Source organism: Salvelinus sp. IW2-2015, linkage group LG5, assembly GCF_002910315.2.
Source record: "Salvelinus sp. IW2-2015 linkage group LG5, ASM291031v2, whole genome shotgun sequence".
Classification (NCBI taxonomy): domain Eukaryota; kingdom Metazoa; phylum Chordata; class Actinopteri; order Salmoniformes; family Salmonidae; genus Salvelinus; species Salvelinus sp. IW2-2015.
In genome coordinates this window covers 3,336,341-3,362,430 of record NC_036844.1, presented here as the reverse complement: position 1 = coordinate 3,362,430, position 26,090 = coordinate 3,336,341, and the positions used below count along the sequence as shown (strand labels likewise).

The window sequence follows — 26,090 nt, the reverse complement described above, 5'->3', positions numbered from 1 at the left end:
TGTTTAAAAGGCAGAGTCAACTTAGTGTATGTAAACTTTTGACCCACTGGAATTGTGATACAGTGAATTATAAGTGAAATCATCTGTCTGTAAACAATTGTTGGAAATATTACTTGTGTCATGCACAAAGTAGATGTCCTAACCGACTTGCCAAAACTATAGTTTGTTAACAAGAAATTTGTGGAGTGGTTGAAAAACGAGTTTCATTGACTCCAACTGTATACTGACAGACCGTTACCTAAAATCCTTGAACTCCACTGTTGCAAAGGGGTGTATGCCTTTCACTATGAACTTGGTCACAGCTAGGTGGCACTCATTCACCCTCTCCTCAGTCATCCTCCCACTAGCTGCCAGCGTGAAGGGGCTTTAGGCTTGTCTTTGGCTTGGAGCAGCGGTATTAGAGCTGTCTCTTATACACATCTAGATGTGTATAAGAGACTCAACTTAGTGTATGTAAACTTTTGACCCACTGGAATTGTGATACAGTGAATTATAAGTGAAATCATCTGTCTGTAAACAATTGTTGGAAAAATGACTTGTGTCATGCACAAAGTAGATGTCCHAACCGACTTGCCAAAACTATAGTTTGTTAACAAGAAATTTGTGGAGTGGTTGAAAAACGAGTTTCATTGACTCCAACTGTATACTGACAGACCGTTACCTAAAATCCTTGAACTCCACTGTTGCAAAGGGGTGTATGCCTTTCACTATGAACTTGGTCACAGCTAGGTGGCACTCATTCACCCTCTCCTCAGTCATCCTCCCACTAGCTGCCAGCGTGAAGGGGCTTTAAGCTTGTCTTTGGCTTGGCCCAGCGGTATTAGAGGGAGTGGGTTGGTTCATTGTAGCTGCAACTTTAACAAAAAAGTTGCAAAATCTTTAAAAATGGGTGATTGAATTTATGGATGCACCCATTGCTAAACAATCAGCTGGCTAATGGGTACTTTTGATCATGAACCCATAATTTAGTTAACTCCGTGTGTGGGCTCTAGGCTGCTAGCATACATATCTAACGTAGATCGGGCAACGAGAGATGAACAACGAGCTAGGCAGTTAAACTGTGCATTTCTCTGCCTGAACATTATGCACTTTCGATAGATGTTTGGACAGATTGCTTGTAAGGGCGGAAACACGAGCAAAAGTCTTGTTGCCCCTGTGGCAACAAGCACTGTCAGCATTGACTCTGGTGAAGTGTAACCACACTTTTGAACGTTTAGCTCTCTCCGCCATCGTCACTAATTAAGAGCAGGGTATTTCTTGTGTGTGTGTGTGTGTGTGTCAGAGAGTGAGAGAGACACAGGCTCCGCGCGCGAGAGAGAGATATCTTCTGGATTGGGAATGGCGAAAATGCATCATAGACGAATGTCCTAATCTTATTGCAAATTAGAAACCGTTGGTGAGATAAAATGTGCAAGATAACATTTATGTAGCAATAATAAATAGGAAATGTATTTTCTTAATTTCTCCAGTACCGAAAGCAGAACCGATAAGGTCGGAGCTTATTGATTCTACGGTCTTTCATAATTTATCCCCGGGGACCGTTTAGTACCGGGTTTCAGTACCCATCCATAGATACACCTGAGCTCAATTTCGAGTCTCATAGCAAAGGGTCTGAATACTTATYTAAATAAGGTATTTATACATTTTTTATAAAGTTGCAAACATTTCAAAAAAACTTTTTTTTTTGTCATTATGGGGTATTGTACGTAGATTGATGAGGAAATCAATTAATTGAATCAATTTTAGAGGAAAGGCTGTAACGTAACAAAATGTTGAAAAATCAGACAGAAAGAAAACTGTAGGCAGCAAGCATCATAATGGTCAGCATATGTGCAAGGAATTACTGCAGTGCCATTCAATCCTGGTCCTTGAGACCCACCGAGCGTGCAGGCTTTTGTTTCAGGGCTGAAACCACACATGATTCAACTAAAGAAGTTTGTGCTGGGCWACAAAAAAAAGCCTACACACCCTGTGGGCCTCCAGGGGCCCTGGAGGGGACACTGGAGGGCACAATGTTCAATAATGTACCTTCCTGTTTCACTCAAAAAAAAATCTTCCTAATGAACATGACTCCGGAGTAGGAAGGAAGAACACCTATATAGGGGATGGGAAGAAAACTGTATCAGAAGACGTGAGCCCACCTTTTCTCTTTTTGGTGCAATGGCGTCCAGCTCGTCAATGAAGATGATGGCGGGGGCATTCTTCTCAGCCTCCTCGAAGGCCTTCCTCAGGTTACTCTCAGACTCTCCAGCCAGTTTACTCATGATCTCGGGCCCTGAAATATTTAGCAGGCAAAAGTTCAACTATTAGTTTACTTTTTCCTGACCGTCACTGAACAGAGTTTGGGTCAATCAATTCCAATTCAGTCAGTTACATTGATATTACAATTTTTTATTTTTTTTGCTCTTGAATGGAATTTTTATTCACTTAATGCAATGACAATTGAAACACTGAATGAAAAATAACAAAAAGGGGTATTGTTGCTCAGTCTCACCATTGATAAGGAAAAAGAAGGCTCCCGTCTCGTTGGCCACGGCACGTGCAATCAGTGTCTTTCCTGTTCCAGGGGGTCCATACAGCAGGATACCCCTTGGAGGCTGGGATTAACAATTAAATTACCTTTTTAATTATTTACATTATCACATACAACATAATAAAAAACTAAAACTGTTTACTTATTTATCTTTTATCTAATCTTGTCCATGAGGTTTGAGGTGAATGATGAGAGATAGGGTTGGGCGGTATCCAGATTTTCATATCTCATCCCGGGATTTACGGTATTACCGGTTTAGTACACAAGGGGGTGCAAAAAAAACACAAAAAAGCCCATTGGGACTCTATTACCYGAATGCTAACAAAATTGGCACAAGTAATAGCGAATTTCCATGGAGGCTAGCTAAATATGATAACGAGCGCAAACGGAAAATAAACAAATTGCAAAGAGAGTTCCTAAAATTATGAACATATATTGTATTTTCGGCCGAATATATTGCACTAATGTATTTTCTGCAAAGGAAAACTATAGTTGCACGTCCCTGATTACTGTATTAAATAAAAAAATATATATATTTTACCTCTAGGCAAGTCAGTTAAGAACAAATTCTTATTTTCAATGACGGCCTAGGAACAGTGGGCAGAACGACAGATTTGTACCTTGTCAGTTCGGGGATTCGAACTTGCAACCTTTCGGTTACTAGTCCAACGCTCTAAGCACTAGGCTACGCTGCCGCCCCATATATAAATAAAAACTATACTTTCAATATAAAACGTGAACCCTGTCAATACACAGCTGGACTCGCTTTCTCCCGCTGCGCTATTTACAAACACGTGACTGGCTCTACTGTTCTGGGGAACTACGGTAAGCTTCATAATGTGACAGGTGAAYTGAAGAACGCTATCTGCATTATCTCCTAACGTATTGCACAAGTTGACTGCAGATATTTACTCTCAAAATAGCAAGAAAATAGCGAAATTCATTGAAAAACTTAAAATAGTTTCGACGGTATTGAAAAACCATCCCTTGGTTATTTCCAAATACCCCGGTATAAGGTATACTGCCCAAGCCTAATGAGAGGTGGTGTATTTAGTTCACCTTGACGCCGATGGCCTTGAAAAGTGCTGGGTGTCTCAGGGGCAGCTCCACCATCTCCTTAATCTGGGCCAGCTGCTTCCTCACACCCCCAATGTCATCATAGCCAACCTCATTCAGAGACTCCTCCTCATCCTGAACACAGAGAGATGTGGTTGGTAAAGCATGGAAAAGCAGAGGGAAAGGCTACAGATAGAAAACTATTTCTTCGTATGCTATGATCAGAAAATCTGGAATTCCTGAACGATCGAAGAAAAAAAAATCACGTCTCTGAAAACGACAGCTTTAAAGTCAACCTGCTCTCATTGCACAAGTTCCAACCGAAGCCTGGATGTAGCCCTACCTCTCGTTTGATGGGCTCGCCCTCACAGTGGATGACAGTGTCTGGGGCCACGATGCAGTAGGGGTTGGGATCCGTCTCCACTACCTTGAACTCCACCGCACGCATGCCTCCCCTYACCAGGAAAATGTCCCCTACAAAACAACAGAGACTTCACATTAAACCAGGTCCCCAAGACCCTGACCTTAACCTTTTATTGTTTTTCATAGTTATAGTCTGCTGGAAGAGACATAGGATCAGGTTCGTTACACACGAAACAGATGAAAACAGACCAAAACAGGTATGGACTACCTGGACTTGCCCAATAAGTAACACTTTAGATTTCCGTTGCAACATGTTTTTAATGATGTGTCCTAATGACCATAATACAGAAGAACGTCTGTAGTACAGGGTCAAGTCCAGGTGGAGGAAGTACCTTAAACATTTCCTCCCATTTGGTGCCTACTGAAAACACCCCATGTTTTCCCCTGAATCAGTTACCTTTCCTGATGGGCCTGTAGGCCTCCAGGAAGTAGGGCTTGAGGTAGACCTCAAACAGGTTCCCTGTGATCCCCTCTACAGTGTCATCGATGGGCAGAACATGGATCCGCTTCCCGTACTTCACATCTGGGCATGGCTGAATACTGTGTGATCACAAAAGGAACTAAATATGCCATGGCTTTACTGTACAGTATGAAGGAGCAGCGGTCTGGTTGCCCACATCATTCTGCACTGATGGCAAAGTTCTCCAGTTCTATCTCACCTGATGACATCTCCCAGGCGGACTCTCAGGTTGTTGCGGACCACTCTGTTCATGCGGACCTTCTCGTCGGAGCAGGTGTCGTCAGAGAGCACGATGCATACCGTCTCCCGTCTCTTCTTTCCTTTCATCAGCACTGTGTCTCCCCTGAACAGCTGCAACTCATCCATCTTTGWCTAGGGCGGTGCAGGAAAGAGGAATTAGTCAGACACTGAATCCTACTGATATAGTATAGAACCTTGAACAGGGAATATAACTGTAATACAGCCTGCACAACATGAATGAGTGAGTTACTGGTGAAATAATATTGTAGTACTCAGTGCAGARGAAGGGGTTCACTAAAATGTCCCTGCCCCATTCATTCGCACCACCAATGCCTCACCTGAGACAGAGAAACCACACTGTTGTCCTCATTGAGAGATTCATCCACAACCAACCGGTTGGGCCTGGTCTTCTGCTTTAAAATCGCTGTGGATAGATCATTTTTCGATCTGAGGGAAAATCAAAGAGATTGTAAATATGTATGATGGCAAGATGTAACATACTTCATAATACCCCATAAATACAATTGAATCTGGGAGATATAATAGACATTTAACACATACATTTCTCACAAAACAAGAATTGATGCATGCAGTCAATCTCTCCTCTACTTTGAGCCAAGCATACTGTTGATATTAGCCCTCTGTGTACATTGAAGGGCAAGGCGTGCTGCTCTCTTCTGGGCCAGCTGCAGTTCTCTAGTCCTTCTTTGCAGCACTGACCATTACCAATGGGAATAGTATGATTAGATCAAACTAGAGCCTGTAAGACTTGTTTGGTTGACTGTGGTGTTACAAATGCGAAGCATCTCTATCACAGACAGACCTCTCCCCAACTTAAAACAATGAATCAATATGCCTTGACCATGAAAATGTATAGGTGTCCCAATCAACATTTTTTGACTAAAGGGTAAAATAATATAAATTGTGGAGATAATCCTCTAAGAAAACCAATTGGTGCAAACCTCATGTCTCTATCATAATCCGTAATGTATTGGAGGTTCTACCCTGGTACTGTAGGATGGTCAGAATTAGGGTGACCAGGGCAGCAGCTACTCTTCCTGGGCTTCAGCATAAATTAAGGCAGTTTTTTCAATTCTAAAACATCAAGAACATTACAATACATTCAGAACAGATGTTACATCACATTAAGTGTGTGCCCTCAGGCCCCTACTCTACAACACAAAAAATCCATGTGTACGTGTATAGTGCATATGTTATCATGTGTGTATGCATGTGTTTGTGCCTGTTGGTGTTGCTCACAGTCCCGCTGTTCCATAAGGTGCATTTTTATCTTTTTTTAATTCCAACTTTACTGCTTGGAGGCCAGAGAAAAAATTTGCATTGCGTCAGCTAGGCTGAATTCTGTGCAGAATTAAGGCTACTACCTACCTGACTTTCCCGTTGAACTCGTCTTTTTCCAAATCCGCAGGACATCAAAGAATAGAGGTAAGATTATATCCATTTTGAAACATGACATGAGTAGGCTATTTTAATATGCGCTTTTCAAATTAATTCAAAATTCTGTTCTTTTTTGAAGGTTCTCACAAAAACAAGCACTGAGCAAGCTTTTTATTTTCAAAAACCTTTTACATTTTTTAAATCTTTTACCCCTTTTACTCCCCAATGGTAGTGTCTACTGTCTTGTCTCATCGCTGAAACTCCCGTATGACTCGGAGAGGCGAAGGTCGAGAGCCATGCGTCCTCCGAAAACACAACCCAACCTAGCCGCACTGCTTCTTGACACAATGCACATCCAACCGGAAGCCAGCCGCACCAATGTGTCGGAGGAAACACCGTACAACCTGGCGACCTAGTCAGCGTGCACTTCGCCCGGCGCGCCACAGGAGTCGCTAGTGCGCGTTGAGACAAGGATATCCCTGCCGCAAAACCCTCCCTACCCGGGCGAAGCTGGCCAATTGTGCGCCGCCCCATGGCCTCCCGGTCGCGGCCGGCTGCGCAGAGCCTGGCTCAACCCAGAATCTCTGGTGGCCTAGACCACTGCGCCACCCGGGAAGCCTTAGCGTTTTACATTTAATTCAGCTTGGTGTCATGCTAATTTTTGCAATCCACGGAAAACAACTTTGAAGACCACAAAATATCTTAACGTTTAAACAGGGGTGTTCCATGAAAACGAGAAGAATGCTGTAGCCAACAACAGTTGGGTTAAGCATTACACCTGTACTACCTTTCCTGTACCTCAATTACACCTCGCAAAGTTTGCATTTCCTTTTCATGTAAATTCTCAAAGTATTGCCATACAGGATTTCCCTGCTGTCGTTTGCCTTTCTCTGCCATTTTTCCAACTGTTAACGACGATGACGTAGTAGTGGAGAGTCGACTCCGAAATAAATTGATTCCTTGACTCCTTGCAATTCGAGATCCCAGCGTCAACTCCCATTTTTGAGTGTCAAGAGTCGATTCCGCTGGAATGAACTCCTAAGATTCTGTACTTTTGAATGGAGGAGACTGATTAGTTGGCGACTTACGAAACAACAAACACTTGCATCTTTCATAGCAAGCAAGCGAGGACAGAGAGAGAGGGGAGGCGGGCAAAGTATATTGCAGGTGGGTCACCAGGCAGAAAGAGTCAGAACCGTGCACTAAGCCTAACTTTGGGACACAAACATCAGGAGTCTGTATCAGGGAGTCTTTTGGTTGGAATCAGGGAGTCCAACCAAACACAACAGACCCCAATTTGTTGAGGCCAATTGTGTGCTTCCCTATGGGACCCAATCACAGCCGCATGTGATGCAGCCTGAATAGAGGTCGACTGATTATGATTTTTCAACACCGATTACAGATTATTGGAGGACCAAAAAAGACAATACCAATTAAAAATCTGCCAATTTTTATATATGTATATTATTGTGTTGTTTTGTGTTAATAATGACAATAACAACAATACTGAAAGAACAATGAACACTTATTTAACTTAATATAAAACAAATAAAATCTATTTAGTCTCAAATAAATAATGAAACACGCTCAATTTGTTTAAATAATGCAAAAACAGTGTTGGAGAAGAAAGTTAAAGTGCAATATGCCATGTAAAAAGCTAACGTTTAAGTTCCTTGCTCAAAACATATGAAAGCTGGTGGTTCAATATTCCCAGGTCTTTAATATTCCCAGTTAACTCAACCTAAAACTTCTTATTATAGGAATTATGACGCGTCGACTATTTCTCACTATACCATTTGTATTTCATATACGTTTGACTATTGGATGTTCTAATAGGCACTTTAGCATTCCAGCCTAATCTCAGGAGTTGATAGGCTTGAAGTCATAAAACAGCGCTGTGATCAAGCATTGCTAAGAGCTGCTGGCAAACGCAGTAAAGTTTTAATGAATGCTTACGAGCCTGCTGCTGCCTACCACCGCTCAGTCAGACTGCTCTATTAAATATCAAATCATAGACTTAATTATAATAAACACAGAAATACGAGTCTTTGGTCATTAATATGGTCAAATCTGGAAATTATAATTTGAAAAAACAAACGTTTATTCTTTCAGTGAAAACTGTTACGTATTTTATCGAATTTAATCGAGCTCTGTTCCTTTTCATTTCTAAAGACAAAGGAATTGTCCGGTTGAAACATTATTAAAAGTTATGATAAAAACATCCTAAAGATTGCTTCTATACATCGTTTGACATGTTTTCTACGAACTGTAATAGAACTTTTTGACTTTTCGTCAAGACTTAGTGCCGCAGCGTTGTGCATTTGGATTACTGGACTAAATGCGCGAACTAATAGGAGGTATTTGGACATAAATTATGACTTCATTTGAACAAAAACTAACATTTATTGTGGGAATGGATTCCTGGGAGTGCATTCCGATGAAGATCAAAGGTAAGTGAATATTTATAATGCTATTTCTGACTTTTGTTGACTCCACAACATGGCGGGTATCTGTATGGCTTGTTTTGGTGCTGAGCGCTGTACTCAGATTATTGCATGGTGTGTGCTTTTGCCCATAAAAGCTTTGTGAAATCTGACACAGCGGTTTGCATTAAGGAGAAAGTAATCTTTATTTCATGCATAAACACTTGCATTTTCTATCAACATTATGAATGAGTATTCCTGTAATTGATGTGGCTCTCTGCAAAATCACCAGATGTTTTGGAGGCAAAACATTATTGAGCATAACGCACCAATGGAAACAGATTTTTGGATATAAATATGAACTTTATCGAACAAAACATACATGTATTGTGTAACATGAAGTCCTATGAGTGCCATCTGATGAAGATCATCAAAGGTTAGTGATATTTATCTCTATTGTCTGCTTTTTGTGACTCCTCTCTTTGGCTGGAAAAATGGCTGTGTTTTTCTGTGTCTAGGCGCTGACCTAACATAATCGCATGGTGTGCTTTCACAGTAAAGCCTTATTGAAATCGGACACTGTAGTTGGATTTACAACAAGWGTATCTTTCAAATGGCGTATAAAACTTGTATGTTTGAGGAATTTTAATTATGGGATTTCTGTTGTTTTGAATTTGGCGCCCTGCAATTTCACTGGCTGTTGTCGAGGTGGGACGCTACCGTCTCACTTGTACCAGATAGGTTAAACAGCTTGGAAAATTRGTTTGACCCAGGTTAAACAATTTAAAGGCAATGCTACCTAATGCTAATTAATTGAGTGTATGTAAACTTCTGACCCACTGGGAATGTGATGAAAGAAATAAAAGCAGAAATAAATAATTCTCTCTAGTATTATTCTGACATTTCACATTCTTAAAATAAAGTGGTGAACCTAACTGACCTAAGACAGTGAATTTTTACTCGGATTAAATGACAGGAATTGTGATAAACAGAGTTTAAATGTATTTGGCTAAGGTGTACGTAAACTTCTGACTTCAACTGTATGTTTAGGGACATCAAGTTATAGCAGCAATCTACCTCACCAAGCAAAGTGAGAAGAATAAGAGCACCACATTGAAGCTGCCATGCAACACCCATTGGGGTAGAGTTGTCATCATGTTTGACAGTCTCCTGGAGGGGAAGGAGTCTCTCCAAGAAATGGCCATTTCACAGTCTGCCAATATGGACAGCCCCATCAAGAGGAACCTCCTGGATGATGTATTTTGGGAGAGAGTGGTAAGCAGCCTGAAACCCATAGCAGTCGCCATTGCACGGATTGAGGGAGACAATGCCATCCTGTCTGATGTTCAGACTCTGCTTGCAGATGTAAGAGAAGAAATACATACTGCCCTGCCCACTTCACTGTTGCTCCAAGCAGAGAAAACTACAGTTCTGAAATACATCAAAAAGCGTGAAGACTTCTGCCTGAAGCCCAAGTATGCTGACAAGAGCATCCTGTCTGGTGCAGAGATCAACAAGGCCTATGGTGTCATCACTACAGTGTCTCGCCACCTTGGCCTGGATGAGGGCAATGTTCTTGGCAGTCTGGCGAAGTACACTTCCAAGCAAGGGCTTTGGGATGGAGATGCAATATGGCAGTCGTGCCAACATATCTCATCAGCCACCTGGTGGAAGGGACTTTGTGGATCTGAGGCTCTTTCCCCTGTTGCCCCCGTCATCCTCCAAATCCCACCAACATCAGCTGCCTCAGAGCGCAACTGGTCCTTGTTTGGGAACACACACACCAGAGGATGCAACAGGCTGACCAATACAAGGGTCGAGAAATTGGTCGCCATCCGGGGCAAATTTTACGCTTTTTTAACCTGACAACGAGCCATCCTCAACAAGGTTTGGAAAGTGACAGTGAAGATGAGGCCTCAGAGTCTAATGTTCAAGAGGTGGACATTGAGGAGGTCACGGAGAAGACATGGAACCCTGAGAGGAAGACAACCAACTTTAGTTTCTAGACTATCATTTTACAGATGTATGTTGAAAACGTTTTTGGGAGATGCGATGGCATGGATCATTCAATATTCCCTTTATTTTGTTGTTCAGTGAAACCATCCCATGTGAAGTAATAATTTAATTAAAGTTCAATTCGTAACTAAATAGTTGTCTCTCCATATGATATGGTAAATATATCCAATGCAAAAAACATCTACATTTAAAAGGTATTCATATTAATRTGCATAATATTTCCGTTAATTCCCACAGAAGGATTCCACCTCTGAATATTCCCCAAAATGTGCAACCCTATGTGAGAGCTCCAACTGTTCTGGACAACTGTGTGATAACACTCTCCGTAGCCGAGGTTAACATTAACAAGGTCGCGGGCCAGACAGATTAACAGGACGAGTACTCTGAGCATGCACTGACCAGCTGGCAAGTGTCTTCACTGACATTTTCAACCAACACCATCATCCCATACACCCTGGACCCACTCTAATTTGCATACTGCCCCAACAGATCCAGGGAGGATGCAATCTCTATTGCCCTCCACACTGCCCTTTCCCACTAGGACAAAAGGAACACCTACGCGAGAATGCTATTCATTGACTACACCTCAGCATTCAAACCATAGTTCTCTCCAAGTTCATCAAGCTAAGGAGGCTGGGACTGAACATCTCCCTCTGCAACTGGATTCTGGACTTCCTGACAGGATGACCCCAGGTGGTGAGGGTAGGAAACAACACATCTGCCACGCTGACCCTCAAAACGTGGGCCCCTCAGGGGTGCGTGTTCAGTCCRCTCCTGTACTCCCTGTTCACCCATGACTGCATGGCCAAGCACGACTCCAACACCATCATTAAGTTTGCCGACGACACAACAGTTAGTAGGCCTGATCACCTACCACTGCATAATAATAAAAAATCCCCATAAAATCTGTCAGTTTTAGCTAGAAATATGTTTTTTTTTTGCATTGGAAGCGTTTCAATCCACCGCATCCGCCTATGTCGCACTTCCACATCTGCGGTGAAAGAACTAGAGCGGTCTTTGTCAGTTTGAAGTTGGTACAGCCGATCTGCCAACTTCTGTCTGTAGCATCCAAACAGTTTGGGCTACACACTAATGAGACTCTCACGAACATGTTTTGCTCACAAGACTTGTCTTAAGGTCCCCGAGTACAGGTCAAAAAAATAAATGGAACTACTGTATATATGGAGATTGTTTAGTGCCAAAAATAAGGGGTTAAGGGAACTATACAGTCACCTCTCATGGCAGAKCTTGTGGATCTGCTGCCATATGTTTGGGTTTTCTCTTCAACAAAAATACTGAGTGGAGGGGGAGCCAGGCCATTTAGGATCTTGAATGCAAGACATGCGTCGGTGTATTGCACAAGATTTTACCAACTCAGGAGCTCATGCTTTCTGAGGATGTAACAGTGATGATGGCTATTGGGCTTCCTATCAAGCACTTTGAGAGCCTGTTTGTAGGCAGACTGAATAGGTTTTAATGTTGTACAGCAAGCTTGGGCCCAACTAGTCAAGCAGTKTGTTAAGTGGGGGAGTATCATAGATTTGAAGTACAGTTTTGCCACCTCTGTAGTCAAACAATTTCGTATAAATCGGAAATTAGCTAGGTTGAATTTGGTTATTTGAATTACCTTTTTCACATGCTTTTTAAAAGAGAGGTTGGAATCAAGTATGATGCCAAGGTACTTAAAATCAGATACCACCTGGAGCTTCTCCCCTGACACATAGACATCTGGCTAAGTAGCATCTGTCACCATCTTTGTGAAGAACATGCTAAGTTTTTTTCACATTGAGATGCAAACATGAGTCACTGAGCCACTTTGTAACCTGGACCATTGCAGCAGTGAGTTCTTGTGCAGCTTGTTGTTTGCTCTTTGCATGCACATATATCACTATCATCTGCATACATTTGAACTTCAGACCCAGTACAGACTTAAGGCAGATGATTAATGTACAGGCTGAACAGGAGGGGGCCCAGTATTGACCCTTGGGGCACGCCCACATCATAGCTAAGAGTGGGTGACAGCTCATTGCTCACTCRGACACACTGAGTTCTGCCTTCAAGGTATGATTTCATCCATCTCAAGGCATCGGGGGAAAAGTTGAACTTGGACAATTTTGTGATGAGAATCTCATGGTTAACAGTATCAAAAGCCTTCCTTAGGTCCAGAAACACAGCCCCAACAACGCCCCCTTTGTCCATCTTGGACTTCACATTTTCCAGAAGAAAGCAGTTGGCCGTTTCTGTGGAGTGTTTCGCTCTGAAGCCAAACTGCATGGAGTGTAATGTGAAGGGGCTGTTGTTGAGGTGGGCAATCAGTTGTTCTGCTACACACTTTTCAACAACCTTTGACACCACAGGTAGTATACTAATGGGCCTGTAGTTACTCACGTCAGCAGGGTCGCCTGATTTAAAGATGGCCGTTATTATGGCCGACTTCCATACCCTTGGAAGCACCCCGAGACCAATAGATGTGTTGGTGACCTTAGTAATGGGGCCAATGAGTGACTCTTTGTAGTTTTTAGGAAAGGTAGAGTCCAGCCCAAACACATCTTTGGCTTTAGAGTTCTTTAGTGAGCTAATCACCTTGTTCACCTTTGACTCAGACACCTCCCTTATGATGAAGACAGGTTGAGCGTCATTCACTAGCACTGAGCCCAAGAAACCAGTGGAGGGGTTCTGTGTCAGTACCCTGACAGAGTCAATAAAGTAGGAATTGAAGACTATTGCTATTTCGACTTRATCCTGTGTTAGATTGTTATTCACCATGATTTCTAGTCTTTTTGCAGTGTTACTATYGTCTTTGTTTTAAGTGCATAATTTGCATAATATTGCATATTCTACTTTTATTCTAATCACCWGTGTTCTACATCAGCCCTGAATATGTCATACTAATWTGACCACCCTATCTTTAGATATTGGACAAAAAAGGTTTCCAAACGGGTGATTTTGTGCCTTATTGAAAAAAMGATTATTATTTACCCGTCTGTGACCATTTTGACCTTTTCCAATCACATGAAAATAAGAATCTGAGCAATGGTCCTTTCCATAGTCCTATCCTCATGAAATAAAGTGGTCTGTGTTTCTGAMAAGCTGCTATACAACATTAAACACATGGAATAAGTATAACACCAGAACCWATGTTTAATTTTGACCCTAATACCCAACGATTAACATTTTACCCATTGGTCAAAAGATGGGTTTTTGATTGGATACCGTGCCATCATTTTAAATCAACTGTCTCGTTGGGTTAAAAGTGGTCTGTGTGTTAAATGTGTGCCTACTGACTAGAGACAGAAACTTAGAATAGCTATTATGGGGCAGTTGCTTTCAGTTTCTTATTATACYGTAGTGAAACTAGCTACTAGAATGGGCAGCAATTGTATTTTTGTGGGTTTTGAAACGACATCTGCCACACTTTTTGCTAGATAGCTGAGTTAACTTGCTTGCTATCAGGAGAGTATTAGCAAAGATTTTTTTATAACTAACCCAAGATAGACCATAMCCTGTCATTTCCACTTGGAGCAAATTGATTGAACAAGCAAGGAGGTGGGCAGAATCCTATTGGCGCATTCTAGCATGTATTTGCATATTTCCATTAGAGAACGCCTACTCTGAAGTAAAACTTTTTTTTATTTAACTAGGCAAGTCAGTTAAGAACAAATTCTTATTTACAATGACGGCCTACCCCGGCCAAACCCTAAAGACGCTGGGCCAATTGTGCGCCGCCCTATGGGACTCCCAATCACGGCCAGTTGTGATACAGCCTGGAATCGAACCAGGGTCCGTTGTGCCTTAGACCGCTGCACCACTTGGGAGCCCAATGTCCGCATGTTCAATAACTCAATTTGTCCTTGCACTCCTAAACAACTACATTTTTTGAAACTTCGGCAAAGGGTAAGGTCTACCAAACTTTGTCCACTTTGTAACAGATTTTAGTTTTGMGAACAGAAAACTGTATTGAGATCAAATGCTTCATCAATYAGAAAATGTGCAGAARGTCTGCCAAAATCCATCTTCTACCACTGCTTGCCAATGGGCTTCCTCTCAGCACCATATTTGGTGGTGAGTGGAAATGCCAACCAGATGCACCAGATTTATACTTCCAGTGTAACATCTGGCTCACTGTTCTGTGGTATTAGGTAGCATACATAAGATGTGTATTCCTTTTGAAAGAACCTAGCTAGGGTCGGGACTCGGAAGAACGGGAGTATCCCCTTTGTAATGTTTGCTGTACGAAATGCTAATGTTTTGTTAAACGCTAGCATCAGCAGCCCAAAGACCAGCAGATTGTGATTGGACGGTAAGATGAAACGATTCTAACGCATTGTATGCAGCAGGCAATACACACCTARCCCGTAGACCAGATCATACTTAAAACGTTCTCCATTTGAGGCTGCAAATTATAGATTTCCTCCTGAATGACGGGCGCAACATCAGGAAGTAGTATTAGCCARTCTAGCATGGTGATGAAAAATMGTGTTTCATAAATGAAGTATGCATATTTTCCCCATTGTTTCCCCACCATTAAATACTGTATAGTTAAGGGMAAAGTTAAGGAGACGCCTTCGCTGCRTGTATGGAGAATGTTTTATGTATAAACCGGTCCACAGTGATAGGAGTGTATTGCCAGCTGCATACAATGCGTTTGGACAGTAAGATGAAACGACTCAATATCGGCATCTGCCGGCCTCTGGGTTTCAGATTCGGTTGTAAATATGTAGCTAAGTGTTACACATGCCSCCACATGACACAGCATGAAAAACTACGAGAGCGAAGGTGGTCAGTCATTCGCTCAATTTAACAGACTACTATAACTTTTGCTAGTATAACAAGCATCACTTAGCAAATGTTAGCTACAACATGACAAGCAGTCTTCCTATTTACGTCGCTGTCAGTTAACCAGCTTTGCTAGCTACGTAGCTGGTTAAATCTGGTAGACAGATGCAGAGATGGCAAACTGGTATTTTTGACATAGCCYGTATAACTGAAATTATCTATGCGTTTAGCTAACCGGCACTGACACGTGGGCATGGCATAATCTATGTGGAAACGTATCTTTTGCATGTATAGTACTTCTATATGTTCAAATATTGCTACGTCCATAGAACACACACCGATATTAGTTCGTTAACAACAGAAAGTTAGTCAGCATTATCTAGTCAATTTACCTAGGTTTTAGCTAACAGAGCAAACGTTCTTTCTTGGTAACTGGGTCCTTCAGGAAAGCAAATTAGATAGCGATGGCAACTTACTCTCCTCCTGAAGCCATGGTGTTCCGCTTGGTATGTTCTACGAATAAATGATGGTTTCTTTATAGTTTGTAACCTCTTATGTGTATTTTCCTCTCCAGTGAGGGCAACGCCGACAGTTTGATTTGATCYGTGACTGATGCAGTAAACAGACAGCGCAGCGGATTCTCGATTCAATAGAGCCAATCAGAATAAAACGTTTCTTTGTCATTTTCTACCTAGTAACAATACCCCATAGGCCATATGTCTTAATGTTGTTTTTTCTCCATGACAAAACGTTTCATTCTATGTACTATTACCGCCGAATTAACGAAAGGGATAACATTAATTAGAACTGTCTTTGTTATTATTTTACAATTCATAGTCCTTTGTTGTTAAAAAGAGCTGTAGAAATGCTGAGAAAAAGCACTGTTCACTAATGATGTGACCGTGTAGGCAAGTCTATGGTTATCACCCCTAGAAACTAGGTCACCCAATCATAAGATTGGTCCCTGAATGTCAGACATCTGCGGCAGGGAAAGCAWGATGGTTCAGAATCCTGACGAGACTTCATAGTTTGTTGATCATGGTTTATGATTGTGAYGCATAACTGAGGCATAGACTCTTACTAAAACAATATTATATGGCTATCCATCATTGATGTCAGTGAGATAATCTGCCTTTTGCAGTCAGTAAAAAGTGACCACTAGTCTTTTTTGGTCAGCTCATTTGAATAAGCTTTTACTGGATGGTCTTGGTATGTGGCTCTCCCTAACCTTCSTAAGTTGAATYCACTGATTGTAAGCAACTTTGGATACAGTAAGTGTGTCTGCTAAATGGCCAAAATGTAAATGTTAAATACTTTAAGAAGGGTGAGGGGGGAGGCAGTAGAAAAGAAAGTCCATGGGTCCTGGAGTAGAAACACTTTTTATTCTCTTTTAGGAGATATCAAGTGCCACTTTATTTTCTGAATGSCGTAGAAAGTTTAACCTGCACACAAAACAGTTCAAAATATAAAACACTACTCAAAGCTTGCCAGGAAGGTCAAGACAATCTGCTTCAACTGGGCATCTGTGGTTTCTGAGATTTTGCCATCGGCTCTGCAAGGGGAAGCCAAATGGGTTAACATATGTTCACGAACATGGTACGATAACTTACAAAAGGAGTCCAATAATGTCAGAACATCAAGCTTAAGCTGGCTAAAACATGGTAGTTGATTTGGTTGACCTAATTTGTGACGAGGTCCTTGGTGCTGGCTGAGAACGTGTTGAAGGAAATCCTTCTCGATCTTCGATCTTGGTTAGGTCCATTTTGTCCAAGTGTCCCCTCACACCGGCATAGATGACTGTAACCTGCTCCTCAATGGCCATGGGGCCTGCAGGACAAAATGCATGCAGTCAGTCACACAGGCAAGGAAGAAGGAACAGCAGTGGCTAGAGAAAACTTTACTGAGGACGACCCTCTGGAAAATCTCAATTCAGTCTCATCCACTCATGCAATGRATTTGACAGGGACAGTGCACACAATCATAATTTCAGTTGATTAAAATCATACAAATGTGACCAAAACAACACATCCTAGGAGATACTCACAGTACTTCCCCTGCTTGAGGAGCTCTGGAAYGAAAACACCATGGTTCAGCAGCTGCTGGGTGGCAGCGTCCGAGTCGGAATCAAACYGGGTGAAGGACGCCACCTCACTGTACCGGTCCAGCTCCAGCTCCATGATACCACCCACCTGACCAGGGAGGAAATGGGGTCAGTGACAAGTGGGACACTAATTCCCTTGTAAGGGTTTCTAATGCAGGGGCCCAATGCCAATTTATAAATACTGGGGAAAGAAATTAGAGGCCCACCTACTTCATGGCTTTGGTCTGGGTTCAGTGTTATAATTGGGTAAACACCTGATCAATCAGTCCTAAGATAACAAAAAGTGACATTACTGAAAATGACAACAGGAATGAATGTGAGGCCTCCCAAGTGGTGCAGTGGTCTAAGGCACTGCATTGCAGTGCTAAGCTGTGCCGCTAGAGATCCTGGTTAGAGGCAGCCGGCCGCGACCGGGAGACCCGTGGGGRGGCGCACAATTGGCCCAGCATCGTCCGGGTTAGGGGAGGGTTTGGCCGACAGGGATGTTCTTGTCCAATCGCGCACTAGCGACTCCTGTGGACACAATGCACACTGACATGGTCGCCAGGTGTACGGCGTTTCCTCCGACACATTGGTGGGGCTGGCTTCCTGGTTAAGCGGGCATTGTGTCAAGAAGCAGTGCTACTTGGCTGAGTTGCATTTCGGAGGACGCACTTTTCTCGARCTTCGCCTCTCCCGAATCCATACGTGAGTTGCAGCGATGGGACAAGACTGTATAACTACCATTTGGAGACCACAAAATTGGGGGAAAAAATTAAAAAAGGAATGAATGCAAGGATAGGTATGAGGAAGGTCCATTAAAACCAGATAACTCAACTTTTATTTTCAGCTTCTGATTAATTATGGTAAACAATTTTGAGAACACATGATACTTACCTGTCCGTCTGTGACAGAGATGATGTTGGTTGGAATGTAGGCAGACACATCACCAGCCCTGTATGGAATGCAGGTAAATTATGGGGCACAGGTCAGGCCATTATCYCTGAGCAGGGGAGAGAAATTGGTGTGACCAAATCKTGTGCTGGTGCCATCCAATTAAATATTTGGTAGCACCAGTGCCACCAGTGGAAAAAGTTAGTCTAGAGCKCTGCAGTGAGAAGTAGACCTTTACCAGTACAGAGTGGCCTAGGAATGAAATGTGCTTAATTATGGTTGGCTTTTTAGCTCTCATTGCCATGGTTATCAACTGTACTGCAGAAATGGAACGTAAATAACAGACAATAGATGTTGTGGTGAGATTTTACTGCAAAAGAGTAACATGGTGCATTGAATAGTAGTGTCCCGTCCACCCAGGCCGTCAGATAGGGTCAAGTAYTGGAATGTTTTTTCCCCCATTTTTTTTAATGAGTGTAGGGTTAGTTGGCAGGGTACATTTCATCCTTTTTGTATCACAACGTGTACTGGATTTACACAGTCTAGTTGGTGGCGGTAAAGCACCTTTTGGTTTCCAAACACCATTTAAAAATRCAGATGCTTCAGATTTATACATCAGGTGAAACAACTAGCTCTTTGTTCTATCTGTGATAGCACTCTCTGCAGGTCCGGTATTTTTTTTATCTATGGGTGCACCACACAAACATTTTGCTTGGCAAATAAGAGTGAAAATTGTCTTCCATAAAGTTGTGGGGGTTCCTTGAAGAGGTGTGCGATTTCTTTTTCAGGATAGCTTTCATTTTCCCCGAACCCTTGGTGTACTTAGTGCAAAAGACGGTTGCTTTGTTTTTCTTCTTTGMTTGAGTTTTTAGTAATTCCTCTCTTGGTTTTTGAGATATTGTCATCATTGCAGCATCAAGAGTTTTGTCCTTGTAGCCTCTCATTTTGAATTTATCTGTCATTTTTTTAGCATTGCTGTCTAGTGGCRACAGATTTGTTTAACACTGCATAACTGGCTAAATGGTAGACCATTCTTGAGGGGAAGAGGATGCATATTATCCGCACATAGCAAGGTGTTGCGGTCTGTGGGCTTTGTGTATAAGTCTGTGTGTAATGCATCATTTTCTTTGATGATCCATAAGTCCAGGTGGTTTATTTCTCTCTCATCAGTCTGRATGTTGAATTTGAGGTATTCAAGAGCTCTCGTTTAGTAGTTTGGAATCAATTTAGTTCCTGCTGACTTCCTTCCCAGAGCACAAAGACATCATCTATTTGTCTCTTCCATAGATTTTAGAAAGTAGYGGGTGTGTCTCTGTTTTGTACAGGAGTGCTTCTTCAAATTGTCCCACATACAGGTTTGCATAGTTGGAGGAAAAGGGGGAGCCCATGGCTACACCCCAAATTTTGAAGGAAAAAGTCTACGAAGTAGTTAATGGATAATACCAGTTCAGTAAGTTGTAAGATGCATTAATTGGATGGAGCAAGGGTAGAGTCTCTCTGCTGAAGGAAGTGTTGTAGCGCCTTGCAAGCCTCCAGTGTGTGGGATGTTAGTGTACAAGCTCTCCACATCAAAAGTCGCCAGCAGGGTGCCCTCTGGTATCCTTCCTAAGCCCTCATTCAATGAGATCATGTGACTAGTGTCTTTGACATAAAATGGGAGATTCTCAACCATCGGATTAATGTGGTAATCCACAAACTTAGAAKTGTTGGATGTCACAGAGTCGATTGCTGCTWCAATGGGTCTACCTGGAGGWGGAGACACTTGTTMGTGTAATTTAGTGACTGTATAGAAAGTTGGTATCTTGGGAAATTTCACACATAGAAATTCAACTTCTTTTTTGGTGATTTGTCCTGATTCCAAACAGCTTTCCACTGTGGATGAGKTCTTATGCTGGAATTCTTGGGTAGGGTCATAATTCAGTTTGCGATAGAAGTTACCTTTAGATAGTTGTCGGCGACATTCATTCACATAGTCACATTTGTTTTGTATTCTCTCGTCTCTACTCAGGTTATCATAGGATTTGTGTTTTTGTTTGTCTTTCAGTAGGTCACCTACYTCATTTGTAACAATCCTACAGAAGGTTTCTATGGACGCATTGCTTTTTGCTCTAAATGTGGTTCTCTCAGAGTTCTCAGGTACCTCAGCTGGGTTAATGGCTCCATCTCCTTATTGACTCACGGTAGGACAGGTAAGTCTATTGATTAGCGTGGTAGACCTATGTATACATCTCACTGAGGATGACATTTCAAGTGGAGTCATGTAAGTTTCACTCTTATCAAAGAACTCTCAGATCTCAGATTACGGAAAAACTTGAATAGATCTATCTGGACGCCAAAGTCATTAATGTATGCAGTAGGGATGCAACGGTACAGTGGGCCCACGGTTCGGTATGTATCACAGTTTGTGGGCCACGGTAACGGTACGGTATCTTTATATTTAATAAAAGTGTGAACTTGTATCAAATCAAATGTATTTATATAGCCCTTCTTACATCAGCTGATATCTCAAAGTGCTGTACAGAAACCCAGCCTAAAACCCCAAACAGCAAGCAATGCAGGTGTAGAAGCATGGTGGCTAGGAAAAACTCCCTAGAAAGGCCAAAACCTAGGAAGAAACCTAGAGAGGAACCCGGCTATGAGGGGTGGCCAGTCCTCTTCTGGCTGATTGCTGCGAGGTGAAATTAATACAACGACAGGCCAAGATGTCAAAGTCATAATTACCAGCTTGTGTCAAATAATTAATAATCACAGTAGTTCGAGGTGCGCAAGTCAGCACCTAGGAGTTAAAGTCAGTTGGCTTTTCATAGCCAACTCATTAAGGTATCTCTACCGCCTCCTGCTGTCTCTAGAGAGATTGAAAACAGCAGGTCTGGAGCAGGTAGCACGTCCGGTGGAACAGGTCAGGGTTCCATAGCCGTAGGCAGAACAGTTGAAACTGAAGCAGCGCAGCACTGGCCAGGTGACTGGGGACAGCAAGGAGTCATCATGCCAGGTAGTCCTGAGGCATGGTCCTAGGGCTAGGTCCTCTGAGAGAGAGAAAAGAAAGAGAGAAAGAGAGAATTAGAGAGAGCATACTTAAATTCACCACAGGACACCAGAATAAGACAGGAGAAGTACTCCATTATACAAACTGACCCTAGCCCCCCGACACATAAACATCTGCAGCATAAATATCTGGAGGCTGAGACAGGGGGCTCAGGAGACACTTGGGCCCATCCGATTGAATAACCCCGGCGCAAGGGCCAAAGCAGAAAGATACGTATAAAATCTAAATCAAATCAAATTTTATTTATCACATACTACATCGTTAGCCACGAGAATGTTAAATGCTCGATGAAGCTATATATGTATCGCACTACATGCTTCGGCCTTCAGTCTCTCCGACAATATCTGGTCAGTCACTAAACCAACAATGGCTTCATGACATCATATATCCTAACCAATCTCTCCACAAATACTATCTATCATACTCTTTATACTCACACACACACAAGGTTTGTAAAAGAGTAAGAGACATATGTACATAAAAGATACTAATCGCAATGAGTGGTGGACAGAACGGCATGGCAAGAGGCAGTAGGGACTGTAGTTAGAGTACGGTATATAACATAGAGATGCAGACTGTAGTACTATATATCATATGCATCGCATGACGTCGTCCCCACATTGACCGTATCGTACATACCCCACCAGAAGCCTATGAATTAGTTTGAAAGCTACCGCTTCAGGAGCATAGACTCTTAACCGCAGAAGCCTTTATAACGAAATCCTGCTATGCGCCCCCGACGACACATCAAGACAGGCTACAAGCATCAATTACAGAGACAAGATCGAATCATGTACACCAGCTCTGACGCTCGTCGGATGTGGCAGGGCTTGCAAACCATTACAGACTGCAAAGGGAAGCACAGCCGAGAGCTGCCCAGTGACACGAGCCTACCAGACGAGCTAAACTACTTCTATGCTCTCTTCGAGGCAAATAACACTGAAACATGCATGAGAGCACCAGCTGTTCTGGAAGACTGTGTGATCACCKTCTCTGCAGCCGATGTGAGTTAGACCTTTAAACAGGTCAACATTCACAAGGCCGCAGGGCCCAACGGATTACCAGGACGTGTACTGCGAGCATGCAGTGGCCAACTGGCAGGTGTCTTCACTGTCATTTTCAACCTCTCCCTGTCAAAGTCTGTAATACAAACATGTTTTAAGCAGACCACCATAGTCCCTGTGCCCAAGAACACTAAGGTAACCTGCCTAAATGACTACCGACACGTAGCATTCACGTTTGTAGCCATTAAGTGCTTTGAAAGGCTGGTCATGGCTCACATCAACACCATTTTCCCAGAAACCCTAGACCCACTCCAATTTGCATACCACCCCAACAGATCCACAGATGATGCAATCTCTATTGCACTCCACACTGCCCTTTCCCACCTGGACAAAAGGAACACCTATGTGAGAATGCTATTCCTTGACTACAGCTCAGCGTTCAACACCATAGTGCCCTCAAAGCTCATCAATAAGCTAAGGACCCTGGGACTAAACACCTCCCTCTGCAACTGGATCCTGGACTTCCTGACGGGCCACCATCAGGTGGTAAGGATAGGTAACAGCACATCCGCCACGCTGATCCTCAACACCGGGGGCCCCTCAGGGGTGCGTACTTATTCCCCTCCTGTATTCCCTGTTCACTCATGACTGCACGGCCAGGCACAACTCCAACACCATCATAAAGTTTGTCGATGACACAACAGTGATCACCGACAACGATGAGGCAYCCTATAGGAAGGGGGTCAGAGACCTGGCCGRGTGGTGCGAGGACAACAACCTCTCCCTCAACGTCATGAAGATAAAGGAGATGATTGTGGACTACAGGAAAAAGAGTACCAAGCATGCCCCCATTKTCATCGACGGTGCTGTAGTGGAGCAGGTTGAGAGCTTCAAGTTCCTTGGTGTCCACATCTCCATCAAACTAACATGGTCCAAGCACACGAAGACAGTTGTGAAGAGGGCACAACAAAATCTTTTCCGCCTCAGGAGACTGAAAGATCTGGCATGGGTCCTCAGATCCTCAAAAGGTTCTACAGCTGCACCATCGAGAGCATCCTGACTGGTTGCYTCACTGCCTGGTATGGCAACTGCTCGGCCTCCGACCGCAAGGCGCTACATAGGGTAGTGCATACGGCTCAGTACATCACTGGGGCCAAGCTTCCTGCCATCCAGGACCTCTACACGGTGTCAGAGGAAGGCCCTAAAAATTGTCAAAGACTCCAGCCACCCTCGTCATAGACAGTTCTCTCTGCTACTGCATATCAAGTGGTACCTGAGCGCCAAGTCTATGTCCAAGAGGCTTCTAAACAGCTTCTACCCCCAAGCCATAAGACTCCTGAACATCTAACATCTACCCACAAGCACCCACCCCCCCACCGGTACCCCCCTGTGTTTAGTCTCGCTATTGTTATTTTACTGCAACTCTTCAATTATTTGTTACTTCTATTTCTTACTAGTATTTTATTTGTTAAAAGAAAAATTSCATTGTTGGTTAGGGGCTCGTAAGTAAGCATTTCACTGTAAGGTTGTATTCAGCGCATGTGACTAATACAATTTGATTTAGAAGGGCATGCAACCCATAGTTGGTCAATTCGTATAGGGCTTTTCAGTCTCAAAACTGCYGGCGATGAAACAACGGAGCCCCATTCAATGTAGGGAAGCAAAGTGGGCGGACGGGCAATTTTCATGTGGAGCTTGGCAAAAAGCGGCATGACTTGTAGACATACTTGTAATCCAAACCTAACCTTAATTTACTTGTTGTGACATACTGAGCTTCCAAACTCCGATTTAGACAAAACTGACTGACCAAAATTATTATATTTACACTTTGTAGTCTATTTTTACACTAGACTAAACGTTTGACTCATATCGATGACCCATAGGCCGTTTCGAAAGAGATTAGTTGTTTTTTAGGGTCAGTTACTCTTTAATACTGCTAAATAACAACACAATTAGATTCATTGTCGAGTAGATACCCAAATAACCGCTCTCTATCCCTCTCCTGTCTCTCTATCGCCCTTCCTCTCCATGTAGCCTATGTTTGCTGGCCCCACAGGCTTACCTGGCAAGAACCAATGAAAACAGGCAGCTGTAGGTCATTGTAGTRAATTACCACGTTTTCTGTGCTTAACTATAATGAGTTGGACAACATGTCTTAGAGAGAAATCCACATGATTCCATATGTGTTATTTCATAGTTTTGATGTCTTCTCTATTATTCTACCATGTAGAAAATAGTAAAAAATTAAGAAAACCCCTGGAATGAGTAGGTGTGTTCAAACTTCTGACTGGTACTGTATGTTGTTTATTCTTTTTCTTCAAGAGTAAAGATTTCCTCTGTTTCGTTTCTGGCTTTGAGATGTTGGATTGGGGGATAGCTTGAGCTGGGAAGTCAACCTCGGAAACACGGTCAGGTATTTAGGGCATTTTGCCTGGGTCATAAGCAATGCATGTTCATCCTCTCACCTTCAGGAACATCAGGCATCCAGACACATGGAGAATCTATCTCCCACCAAGCTCTGTTGGAGCTCTCTGTGGTTTACTCGTGTTATGTTTTAAGCTGGTAGTATTTGCCGTTCTGCTTTGCTGTGAAATGTATTGCCATGGGTTTCTCCAGCCTCTGCAGCAGATTGCCACGTTGAAACAAGAAATGATACCTTTGTCAAAGAAACTAGACCTACAGAGATTTGAGCCCAGTAAGAAATGTTAGTATTTAAAAAATAATGTTTTTACATTTTTCTAAATTTGTGATATGCTCTTCTAAATATCGTATTTCCCCATAAGAGTCCATCTCTTGCGGAAGTAAAAATTGAAGCGACAAAGCGAGAATTTGTGAGTTTTGCCAACATGAACTTTGTGATAATACTGTACATTGTGACAATTCWATTTTAAGTTAACTGTTTTCTCCTTGTCCAAGGCTMCAATTGATGCTCAACTGGAGATGAAGGTGGACTTCATGAATTCCTCCATGTCTAAAGGGCTGCCTTGAAAATGACACATTTTGGGGATGGTAAGTGTAGAAAGTATTTTTAATGATAAATGTCAATAGAAATCAAAGGTTTTTCATTAACTTGTCATGGGCTGTTTAGGCTATATTTTTTCCAGAATGTGTCTAAGGGTATCTTTTAGCTGTCTTACAAAATCATAGGTGGGTAAGTAAAGATGAGCCACTAATTGTTTCCTATGAAAACAATGCAACAGTAAACATGTCATCCCCCACAAATGATGCAGCTGATTGGTGGTGCTTCCTATCATTCAGAAGATATGTAGCATGCTAAGGTGACAACAATGCCTGACATGGACGTTTCCCAGTTGCTTTGAATGTTCAAAATCAGTGTAAGAACACTTTTTAAAGCCAAAAAGGATAACATGATCAAACATTCAAAATGAGTCATTTTTGGCTAGCCGCAACAGTCAAGTAGCTAGCTAGGTAGCTGTTTAGCTTTCTAGCACATTCACTAATTAACAAGCTAGTTAGCTACCACATGTTCTTGTCAAAATGTCAGAGTAGCTAGCAAGCAACAAGATATGCCGAAGTCTAAAAACCACATGAGCGCAAAATTCAGATTTGACCATTCAAGGCAAGTGACATGTCCAGGAATCAGATTTGCATAGTATTCGACTTCAAACAACGAAATGTGGCTTGAAATATCTGATTCCATGTGCTTTTTGCCTGTTCAGACTGCAGGAAAAATAACAATCGGATATGCAAAATAAATTGGATTTGAGTCACTTCAAACTG

The 26,090-nt window shown here is 42.5% G+C and overlaps 3 protein-coding genes across 5 annotated transcripts in view; 1 reads left to right on the top strand and 2 right to left on the bottom strand.

Moving 5' to 3' along the window:
• The window catches only part of LOC111963806 (transitional endoplasmic reticulum ATPase), a 42,324-nt gene extending 26,176 nt beyond the window's left edge, over positions 1-16,148 (bottom strand). Inside the window, exons 1-8 of one of the 2 annotated variants that reach the window (XM_023987343.2) lie at positions 15,802-16,148; positions 5,051-5,159; positions 4,672-4,844; positions 4,410-4,552; positions 3,933-4,063; positions 3,593-3,724; positions 2,495-2,597; positions 2,142-2,275 (exon numbers count right to left, since the gene is read on the bottom strand). In XM_023987343.2, coding sequence (XP_023843111.1) covers positions 2,142-2,275; positions 2,495-2,597; positions 3,593-3,724; positions 3,933-4,063; positions 4,410-4,552; positions 4,672-4,844; positions 5,051-5,159; positions 15,802-15,818 — 942 coding nt within the window. In that variant the 5' untranslated portion in view covers positions 15,819-16,148. Of the gene's footprint in view, positions 1-2,141; positions 2,276-2,494; positions 2,598-3,592; positions 3,725-3,932; positions 4,064-4,409; positions 4,553-4,671; positions 4,845-5,050; positions 5,160-15,717 lie in introns of both variants that reach the window. The other variant, XM_023987344.2, reaches the window with a different exon arrangement.
• Positions 14,482-26,090, top strand: part of LOC111963809 (protein ARK2N) — a 39,865-nt gene continuing 28,256 nt past the window's right edge. Inside the window, exons 1-2 of one of the 2 annotated variants that reach the window (XM_070443532.1) lie at positions 14,482-14,849; positions 25,266-25,358. The gene's annotated coding sequence lies outside the window, so the exon portion shown is untranslated. Of the gene's footprint in view, positions 14,850-25,250; positions 25,359-26,090 lie in introns of those variants that run through there. The other variant, XM_070443533.1, reaches the window with a different exon arrangement.
• On the bottom strand, positions 16,686-20,926 carry LOC111963810 (ATP synthase subunit alpha, mitochondrial-like). The gene is made up of 3 exons (XM_070443531.1): positions 17,633-20,926; positions 17,370-17,514; positions 16,686-17,152 (listed from the first exon to the last, which is right to left on the bottom strand). The coding sequence occupies exons 2-3, from the start codon at positions 17,500-17,502 to the stop codon at positions 16,977-16,979; spliced, it is 309 nt and encodes a 102-aa protein (XP_070299632.1). The 5' UTR covers positions 17,503-17,514; positions 17,633-20,926; the 3' UTR covers positions 16,686-16,976.